This window comes from Leptonychotes weddellii, chromosome 7, assembly GCF_054177405.1.
Source record: "Leptonychotes weddellii isolate Sample4059 chromosome 7, ASM5417740v2, whole genome shotgun sequence".
Lineage (NCBI taxonomy): Eukaryota > Metazoa > Chordata > Mammalia > Carnivora > Phocidae > Leptonychotes > Leptonychotes weddellii.
Window position 1 is genome coordinate 112,192,374 of NC_138375.1, and position 10,540 is coordinate 112,202,913.

Sequence of the window (10,540 nt, forward strand, 5' to 3'; positions counted from 1 at the left end):
CTTCACTTGTTTAGACAAAGTAAAGAGAATCATTCTTGTTGTGTTCTTGGAGGGTTTCAGGCCTGTGCATGTGTATTCAGTAAGAGGTAATATGCTATGACTATAATGTCTGCTGTAATAAATTTGAACCCTAGATGCCATGGATTATTCTGAGGGCCCAGCCTTCCTTTATTGTTTCCAGAACAGGTTTGTTACCCAGACACCTCTTAAGGAATGACAGTTCATTTTATATTAAGGAAGGCTTAGAGTATCTAATGTCCCTTGAATTCATTTCTTACAAAGCTTTTCTTAGCTTAGCTGTACACTAGTTACCCATCTCCACTGCCATTCCTGTGCAGGGTTCTAAGGGCCCCAAATGATATTTAATTTTCAATTTTTTCCCTGTTTTTTAAGTCCTGTTTTGATGAATTTGCTAAATTTGGAATTCAAACAAAAAATGTGAAAAAAAAAACACAAAAAATGTGAACAATATGTTTATTTAATATAACTTTTTGTGTGCATAGAAGCCATATAAGTAAAAAGGCATGAGATTACATAGGTGATTATATTACAAAAGGGAGGAAAATAACTAGTGTCTGTATTGCATTCTGGATACAGTTCCAGGTATTGGTAAAGCTTTTTAAAAGAGACCTATTTCTCAAGCAGTGACCTGCCTCAGGGCAATGACTGCTCTCTCCTTCCCCACAGCCTTAGTATTTTTTGCCAAAAGGCCCAGATTTGAGTAAAGGGGAGCGCCGTGAGCGCAGGATCCGGGCATAAGGGCTGCAGTCTGTTGAGCTTTGGCAGGTGGGTGTTCTGGGAAGTAAATTTCGAAGAAACGGTTTCTTCCCTGGGGGCTGTTGGTTTGGTTGCTGGTTTTCCTGGTTGGCACCAAGGCGCTTTTTGGTAGAAGCCTGGCCTTGGAGTTTTAGTACAGTATGATACTGCTCTGCGATGCATGCTGCCTTCTTCCGAAGGTCCAGTTTTACTAGCATCATGTTATTCTGCAGCTCAGCCAGGGTCTGATCCTAAGGAGGATGAATAAAGTTAAAGAAAGCCTTTTGGTTTGGTGTATTAGAGAAACTAAAGGGCAAGGTAATACATGCCATCCACTACCTAGTTACTAACAACTGTTTTTACAAAAGATTAATTCTTTAAAGTCAGAGCTTATCATTGAATAGGGGATATTTTCTTTAAGACCCAAACAAATAGCACTGAACAGAAGGATGTTTTCTAATACATGACATGAGCTTACTTAACCTCCAAGAACCCTAATGCCTATGTATTAAGAGCTGTGTTTAGGGGCACCTGGCTGGCTCAGTCAGTAGAGCATGCGACTCTTGGTCTCAGGTCATGAGTTTGGGCCCCAGGCTGGGTGCAGAGATTACCAAAAATAAATAAACTTTAAAAAAAAAAAAAAAAGCCTCATTTAGTCTAAGATTTTTTTTTTCCCACTCTGCAATCAGGGTGCTTTTTACTGATGACAATTGTCATAGCTTGTTAGTGTTTTGTCTTAGTGGTATAAAATAACAGTTTCTTAAAATCTATGCATTTTGACTTTGTTTTTTAAAAATAGAGTTATTTATTTATAAAGATTTTATTTATTTGACAGAGAGAGAGAGTGAGAGAGGGAACACAAGCACAGAGAGCTAGAGTGGGAGAAGCAGGCTCCCCGCTGAGCAGGGAGCCCGATGCGGGGCTCAATCCCAGGACCCTGGGATCATGGTCTGAGCCGAAGGCAGAGGCCTAACTGACTGAGTCACCCAGGCGCCCCTATTTATTTATTTTTTAAGACTTTTTTATTGATTTTTGTGAGAGAGTGAGAGTGCACGAGGTGGGGGGAGGGGCAGAGGGAGAAGCAGACTCCCTGCTGAGTACGGAGCCTGATGCAGGGCTTGATCCCAGGACCCCGGGATCATGAACTGAGCTGAAGGCAGACACTTAACCGACTGAGCCACCCAGGTGCCCAAGTTTTATTTTTTTAAGTAGGCTCCACACCCAATGTGGGGCTTAAACTCATGACCCCGAGATAAGAGTCACATACTTTACTGACTGAGCCAGCCAGGTGCCCCTTAATATCTACACATTTTGGATGAAATATAATATCTACTTCCATAGCGTTGTTATAACAGAAAATGCCTATAAATTACTTAGCATAGTACTTTGTACTTAAATAATTTTATTTTGCAAAGAAGAAAACTCCCCTCCCTTAAGACTAGCCCAAAAATCTCTGCTTTTCTCTTCTGCTTCTCATTTTTCTTTCTCACATATACTCTGGAGTGGGCTGATGGGAGAGAAGGAGATATATAGGGTACCCTAACCTGTTTGATTAAGATGTCATCACAAGTGGTCAAGGCTTGGCGTAGTTTTCCTGCCCCAGTGCTGTGGCAACAGGCTCTTTCTGCTGACTGAAGAGACTCACCAAGTTTCTGAATCTCTGTCCGCAGCAACCTTATATTCTGAAAATAAGAAGTGTAGGAACCACATTGTGGCCAAGATCAACCAGGATAATGAGCTGAAGGAACTGGATAGCCATTTGAAGAGAAGTAAAATTAGAAAGGCTAGTCAGCTAAATGAAGGAGCCACTCTGCAGGACTGTGCACAAAAAACAGAAACAAAAACCCTGGTCCTCACGTAAACCACAGGTACAGGACTGGAAGCTGCCTTAGGTAAGAGCCTTGGTAACAGAGAAAGGTATAAATTACCTTTTGGCCCTCCTCTAATTTCTTGTCCACATCAATGGTAAAAGGCTTGGCTGAGGGTGGTGGTTCTAACATTTTCTGATACTTCTGTAGTTCTGAGGGAAGGAAACAAGAAACTTGTATGCTTTCTAGCCTTGGACTTACCTCTTAACTGAATGAACAGTAGCTTGCAGCAAATATAAAAAGTGAGGCCATGTGCATCCTAGAGTGAAAGGTCAGGGGATGTAGCTCAGAGTTGAGGAAATGATCTTGGAGTTGGGAGTCTGAAGGCCCAAGTTTGAACAGTTCTCTGAACCACTCCTATGCTTTGTGCCCTCTCTCCTTCCTTACCTTCAGTGGTGGAGTTTAGCTCTGCTCTGCACTGTTCCAGTTTAGCTTTAATCTCATGGAGCTGCTGATTGGAGGCAGAAGCTGCCAACCTTTGTGACCGCCGAAGGGACAATTCAGACCCTGATTGTTGAGGGGCTATCGGCTGCTGTCTGGCTTCCTGCAAAAGAGCTTCTAGCTCTTCAATTTTCTCATCCCGTTCCTAAGAGGGAAGCAGCACAGTTCCATCAAGAGTCAGACAAATCTTGCAGGAATGGATGACTGAACAGTGAACAAAACCTTCCCTGACAATTATGCCTCAAAAGCCTGTTAGCAGGGTGCCTGGGTAGCTTAATCGGTTAAGCGTCTGACTTCGGCTCAGGTCATGATCTCCGGGTCCTGGCTATTCACTCAGCGGGGAGTCTGCTTCTCCTCTCCCTCTGCCCCTCCCCCCTGCTCATGCTCAAGCACTCTCTCAAATAAACAAAATCTTAAAAAAAAAAAAAAAGAAGAGCCTGTTAACTCTTAAGCCATTTCCAGGTCAACCAACCCTTAATTCATAGACTGACACCTGATAGTACTTTTTAAAAGACTAGAAAAAACTGAGTTACATATTCCTGCCCTACCAGAGTTTATAAAATCTATTTACATCAGACAAGCTAGTGATGGGAATCAGTGGCTAGTCGGGGTTGCTTCAGGGCAACTCACCTGAAGCTCTTCTTGGTAAAAACTTGTAAGTGATTCTTTGAGGATCTTTAGTTTCTCTTCATACATTTCCTCTAATAGTTCCTTTTGTGTGTCCAAATGTTCACTGTCAAAGAAGAAAAATGGATAAAGAAGAATGTATATATACACACACGTGCGCACACACACAACGGAATATTACTCAACCATAGAAAATGAAATCTTGCCCTTTGCAATGACATGGACGGACTGAGAAAGTATTATGTTAAGTGAAATAAATCAGAGAAAGACAAAATACTATATGATTTCACTTTATGTGGAATCTAAGAAACACAAAAAACCAGACTTTTTTTTTTAAACAGACTCTTAAATAGAACAAACTGGTGGTTGCCAGAGGGCAGGGGGGTGGGAGGAATGGGTGAAATAGATAAAAGGAATTAAAAGGTACAAGCTTCCAATTACAAAATAAATAAGTCACAGAGATGAAAAATACAGCATCAGGAGTATAACAACACTGTAATAATGTATGGTTGAAAAATGGTGACTACACTTACTATGGTGAACATTGAATAATGTATAGAATTGTCAAATCCCTAGGTTGTACATGTAAAACTAATACTGTATGTCAATTATACTTAAATAATAAATTTTTTTAAGAGCAAAAGTGAGTCAGGAGGGAGGGTCAAAGAGAAAATCTAAAGCAGGGTGCATGCCCAGTGCAGAGCCCAATGTGGGGGCTCCATCTCCCGACCCTAGATCATGACGTGAGTTAAGATCCAGAGATGCTTAACCGACTGAGTCACCCATGCACCCCAATAATAAATTTTTTTCAAAAAAAGAAGAAAAGGGAGTGAAGATTCTGAGGAGTTAAGTTTGGAGGACAGAGCTTGAGGCACAACTCTATCCTAGTCCCTATTCCCCACCCTCTGTCTGGTCTAGTTGACAGACCAAGAGCGGTCACTCAGCTGATACCTGCACCACTGTTCCCGTTGTTGCATCTGTTCCACCATCTCATTGCAAATTTCATCACGGAGCTGCATCTCCAGCTGCAACTTTTCCTGCCGTTCTTTACAAAGCAGTGCTTTCATGGCTTCCACCACCTGCAGGAGCTCCTGGAGGGACACACAGTTCACAAGTGATCAGATGTCCATGCCCCACAAAGGTGAAGGCCCACCTGGAAGGCAGCGTGGAAAATATGTAGCCATCAAGCTGCTACACCAGAGCTTTCTTGCATTCTCACCTCTTTGCCATACATGGAGATGTCAACTTCATTCTCAATGTCATCATCAAGGCCTGGTTCTGTCTTAGCTCCCATCTCTAAGCTGGGAGATGCCCGCAGACTGTGTTCCTTGATGAATGAATGTAGCAATGGGAATCCCAGTTGGACAGGTGGAGCATGCACAAGCTAGGTGGGGAGGGGGTGGGAAATCAAGTGAATTCATAACTAGTCCCTAGTAGACTCCTTAAATAAAGGTACCAGCCCAAAGTGAGCACAACCATTACACCTACAGCTTCTTACCTGGCTGGCAATGGCTGAGAACTTGGCCACATGAAGGGTTTCATCATAGGTAGATGCACAGGGATTCACATTGACAATCATGCAGGAGCGGCCTCGACCTGTGAAGAAGCCTTGGAATACTCGAGTCAACTTGCTGTCACGGAAGGGAACCAGGTTCTGTTTTGACCTAGCAGGGGATCAGAGAACAGAGCTATAAGCAGAATTCCAGCCCTTAGAGTATCCCAGCACCATCCCCAGTGATGACCGGGAAGTCTCTTAGCAAACTGCAGTGCTCCAGACCATCCTAGCCCATGGCTTACAGCCAGAAGCTCACCGATTCTGCTGGTTTTGGCGCAGGGCAGCAATACAACGGCCCAAGGTGTGCAGGGAAGTATTAATGTTTCCTGCTTCCTTCAGCCGCTCACCACTTTTCTGATCTTTGCAGCGCTCTGAGCCAGCCAGATCACAGAGTGACAACCTTGAATGGTGGACAGGATCTGACATAAGGACCCCACATGTTATGAGCTTTCCAGCCCTTCATATAGTTCTAGGGAGGGGAGGACCCACCAAGGATCGTTGTACCCAAGGAAGCAGAGCAAGATTCTTAATAGAAGTAATTCCTCTGAGGACCTCCCTTAACCCCTGCCTCCAGTACCATTTATGACCAAGAAGCCCACATTTCTAAATGGAAAAACATACTCGCTGATCTTGGGGATGATATCCCCTTCCCCCTGAAGGTGCAGGATCCGTATCGAGAAGATGCTATGACTGGAAATCAATAAAAGAAAAGTCACTGTGTATCTTCCATGACTAGGTGGAGGACTATTGTTTCCTAGAACACAGTGAAAAGTTGACTCCCACAGCCCACTCACCTGCGGCTAGAATTCTGGTTCAGATGGGTGCTGGCAAAGCTCTGGTTTTTACGACCCACTTTGAGCAGTTTCCAGGCCTCCTCAGCATCCTGAACATGAACCCAGTTGAGATCTGAGGCAAAGAAGAGAAAGGCATATAGAAGATGGGAGCACCTAACTTGTCCAGGTTTCTCCCAAGTCCTGTTTCAGGGTTGTTGGCAGCCTCCCTACCTTCCCATACCTTTCACATAGGGATTGCCGTTTTGATCTTCACAGAGCCGCAGAGTCTGCCTCTTGCGCTGCTGGCTAGGTGGTTCTAACAGGTCATAAAGCAGTTCATTGTAGATCTCAAAGAAGGAGATCCAGACGGAGAAGCGAATGTCTGCAGGGACACTCACAGGGGCAGTGTCTGGCTGTGCCCATCGGTGACTTGTTTCTGGGGAAGAAGCCCATGTACAGGGCAGGGCATCAGCTCTAGAGTAGTCCATCTCCCCTTTGGCCTGCAGGGGCCTTAGAAGGAGCAGCGTTAGGTTGAAACCTCTGGTTTATACCCCTGGAAGCTGTTGGGAGCAAGGGAGTGGGTTTCTACTGTTACTTGGTACAGAACCCAGTCATGGTACGTACCATCCAGCTGGCTACTGCTGGTCATGTGACTGGAGGAGAGCCCAGCGATGCCACTGTCAAAGCTGGTGCTGGTACCCATCCGACCTTCAATGTAGACACTCCTCTTCAAGGAGGTGGACAGCTCCTCCTGGAGAGGCCCAGGGAGAAAATAAGCACAAAACTTTCCACAGATTTGTCCTCTTATCCCCACCTCTGTGATCACCAGCACTTCACCTCTTGGAGGCCTCCATTTAGCAGGGCCAGTTTCTTCATTTCCTCCTGTCGGATCTGCTTGCTGTCTAGCCAGATTACCTCATTGAACAGTACAGGCTTCAGATCAGGTGTTGGTTGAAGTTGGCCTTGGAGGCTATTGAAGATCAGAGCCAAGGACCGGGGTAGGATCCCTCCATCCTTGATGGTACCTGGAAGCATGTGAGAGATGGACAGCTGAGTGCTCCTTCCAAATTCAAAGCATCAAAAGGCAAAGAAAACATCAGTACAGGGGCACCTGGGTGGCTCAGTCGGTTAAGCGTCTGCCTCGGCTCAGGTCATGATCCCAGGGTCCTGGGATTGAGCCCCGCATCAGGCTCGCTGCTCAGCGGGGAGTCTGCTTCTCCCTCTCCCCATCCCCCTTGCTCGTGTTCTCACTCTCTCTCCCTATCTTTCTCTCTCAAATGAATAAATAAAAAATCTTAAAAAAAACAAACAAAAAACAAAAAGCATCATTACAGGCCAATCAGCAATTCTGTGAGGCCCACTACTCACTCACCTTGAATTGTGTGGGTTTTCCCTGAGTTGGTGACTCCGTATGTATAAATGAGCCAGTTCTGCCCTTTGAGTACATCCTTTACCATCTCCTTCACGGTCAGGTTGAAGAAGGATGCCTGTCCCACTTCTGGCCCAAAGATCTAGAGACAGACCCAATTTCTCAGAGGCCCATCCCTCATCTCCCATTGCCTCCTGTACAGAGCCAGCAGATGTGTCCCTTCCTGGTTGACTGGCTCTGGAGACTACTCAAGCAACCTCTTCCCACAGTGCTTCCAGCTGCTCTCCAAACACTGAAGACGAAACCACCCTCTGCCAGTGCATCTTTCATCCAAATCAACAGATACTTCCAGGTACCATCAAGGATGGAGAGATCCTACCCCCGGCCCTTGGCTCCGATCTTCAATAGCTTCCAAGGCCATTGTGTGTGTAGCATCACACTACTCTTGGGCTACGTCTGATGCTACACACACAATGGCACACAGTAATCACAAGGGTGGGCTTTAGAGATGGATAGTTCTAGATGCAAGGCCTAACTCTACCACTGACTAGCTACATGGATTCAGCAACATAATCTTCACTGAGTCATAGTATCCTTATCAGGAAAATAGGGACAAGAATAATAATAATAGAGATGTTGGGAATTAATACACATAAATTAATGCACTGACTCATACATGAGTCCCCAAAATTATAGACATGCATATATAAGGAACTCACAGTCAAGTAAAAGCCTTCCCCTCTAAAGAGAGAATAAAGTTGCCCCTAATATGTTGGTCCTTGTTCATAAACCAGTACCTCCATACCTGGGAAAAGGTGAATCTATGGGCAGCTTGGCCAATTCCCCGCTCATTGCTCTTCTGGGCAAAGGAGTCCTTGGGTGCCTGTAGAACAAGGGTCTCCACATTCTCGATACGGACACAATCCTGAGAAGGGGTAAAAAAAAATCACAGAAGGAAACAATCCTAGGAACCTTTCCTGTATTGTATCATGCCATCTTAAATCCTCCCTCCTCAGACACTCACCTGATCTTCCTGTCGTTCCAACTCTGAAGGTAACAAAGGCCTAACTCTCAGGTATACTTTCACCTTCTCTGTACTATCCTCAGATGGAACCTGTGGCAGAATTCCAGGCCGGAATCAGCAGTTACTTCCAAGCAGATGGGCAAACACAGCATAATTCCAGAGAATCATGCTAACAGTACCCCCATTTCACCTCACATGTCTGTACAGCTAGCTACTCCCTAGTTCCATAATTATTCCAACCCACATGGGTTTTTTCACTGCTTTATCACCCTTCACTGTCTTCAGTATCCTGGAAACGTTGGCCTGCCACACTGACTTCCTGAATTAGAACTGGTTAACTGGTATGCAAATCAGCATGTGGTATTACAGCAAAACATAGTAGTTAAGCACCTTGGAGGCAGACAAACCTAAATTTGAGTTCCAATTCCATCATTTAGAAGTATGACATCTTGAACAAGTTCTTTAGATTCTCTGCCTCTGTTTCCATATCTGTAGAATTGGGTTAATAATAGTTCATTCATGCAACAGATATTTAGAGATCTGCCTACTATGGCCTGGGAACTCTAAGGCTCTGGTGGTCCAGAGGCAGGGACATTATCAAGGCTCCTGCTCTCATGAAATTTTCTCTATAAAAGAGGAGACTTCCTAGTAGAATTGTTTTCAAGCAGCGCCATTTCCCCACCAAGGGACATTTAGCTAGGTCAGGGGAAGTTTCTTGGTTGTCACAGTGGGAAGGAACTAGTGACATCTAGTGCGTAGAGGCCAGGTATGTTGCTAAACATCTTAAGGTACAAGACAGCCCCCTAAAATGAATTATCTGGCCCCAAATGTTAATAATGCTGCAGCTGAGAAACCGCAGCTTAGCATAAAGGCTCCAAAAATGGAAGCTACAGTTGATATTAAAAACATACTTAATGGCAGTATGATCTTGTGCAAATTACTTAACACATCTACGCCTCATGGTGAAGAAGAGAGAACTATTAGCCTTCCCTCTTAGGACTGAGAGTATGCACGTGAGAGTGTTTCCTTAATGGAATGCAATAATAGTTCTTAAGGACACACAAATTTACATTTTTCACCTGTCGTGCTCTTAATTTTTAATTGATCTCTCAGACCCTTGGGATTGCTGTCTTTGACCTGATACTAATTCTGTATGGACAACTGGTAGGCCGAGGACATCACTTTCTGCTGCCAAGCCACTGTCCAACTCCTTTACCTGCTGCTTATCCTCCAGGGAGGTGGAGATGACAGAGCAGTCTGATATCAGGTCTTTGCGTACCACAGACCCTAAATCTGCAGCTGTGGACTCAAACATGGGGGAGACTACAACCTCCTCATCTGACAGCAAGCCGGCTGGCGGAGAAAGGATCCCTTGCGACATGACAGCAGGGGCAGCTTAGGTCTACAAAGAGACAAGAATGGGTAGGGAGGAGAACTTAAGGGACAGAAGAGGCTGCAAGTTCTAGGTAAGAAACAATTTCCTTGCCCCAGGGCACCTTCCTCTCGCTGCTTGAATTCCTACTCCCTTATCCCTTCAAATGCCAGTAGAGGGGTAGGGAATAAGAGGAGTTAATCACGTAATCCTGTCTTAGGCATTTCCGACCGCCAAAAGGAATGAACAGATACCTCGCTCCAAAAGCAGAAGGCCACACTCTAATTGGGGTGCCTCGCCCACCGGTGTCGAGGAGGTGGTATATTTGCCTTAGGCTCCTTCTCCAACCTCACTCCAGGCCCAAAGGGAGGACAGAGGTATTTAAAAAAAAAGGGATTGCCGCAGCTTCGCTTTCTAAAAGCCTATCCCGCGAGGGCAATTACTGGTACCGCAGCTGGGCTCCGGCACAGCCGCAAACTCACCGAAGACGCGACACTCGCTCCTCCTCTGGTACCGGCTCACACACCCCGCTGCCGAACCTGGACTTTCGCCGTCTGAGAGCACAACTCCACCCACGAGGAGCACCTTTGTTACTGATACAATGTTTTAAATTACGCGCTGCGTTCGTTCGGCCAATCAGACAGCGAAGCCTGCAGCTGCCAATCAGCGCAAGGAAAAGGGGCGGATGCGACTGGTAGACGGTTTGCTCTGGCTTGACCTCTGCCTTCTAATGTGGGTCCGGGTTACCAACTGAC

The 10,540-nt window shown here is 45.3% G+C and overlaps 1 protein-coding gene across 1 annotated transcript; it reads right to left on the reverse strand.

Annotated features, from left to right (window-relative positions):
* Window positions 1-460: 460 nt before the first annotated feature.
* On the reverse strand, window positions 461-10,422 carry KIF20A (kinesin family member 20A). The gene is made up of 19 exons (XM_006737208.3): window positions 10,268-10,422; window positions 9,630-9,815; window positions 8,414-8,503; window positions 8,195-8,314; window positions 7,393-7,531; window positions 6,858-7,045; window positions 6,645-6,771; window positions 6,262-6,456; window positions 6,042-6,153; window positions 5,869-5,937; window positions 5,504-5,647; window positions 5,191-5,356; window positions 4,912-5,076; window positions 4,644-4,783; window positions 3,696-3,798; window positions 3,012-3,210; window positions 2,685-2,776; window positions 2,301-2,438; window positions 461-1,007 (listed from the first exon to the last, which is right to left on the reverse strand). Exons 2-19 carry the CDS (start codon window positions 9,792-9,794, stop codon window positions 690-692), a joined length of 2,670 nt encoding a protein of 889 aa, XP_006737271.1. The 5' UTR covers window positions 9,795-9,815; window positions 10,268-10,422; the 3' UTR covers window positions 461-689.
* Window positions 10,423-10,540: the final 118 nt, after the last annotated feature.

Coding starts and splice junctions, on each gene's coding strand:
- KIF20A (XM_006737208.3), bottom strand. CDS start 9,794: ATGTCGCAAGGGATCCTTTCTCCGCCAGCCGGCTTGCTGTCAGATGAG. Junction 4,784..4,911: donor TCTCCATGTATGGCAAAGAG/GTGAGAATGCAA, acceptor GTGTCCCTCCAG/GAGCTCCTGCAGGTGGTGGA. Junction 3,799..4,643: donor CAACGGGAACAGTGGTGCAG/GTATCAGCTGAG, acceptor CTTCTTTGACAG/TGAACATTTGGACACACAAA.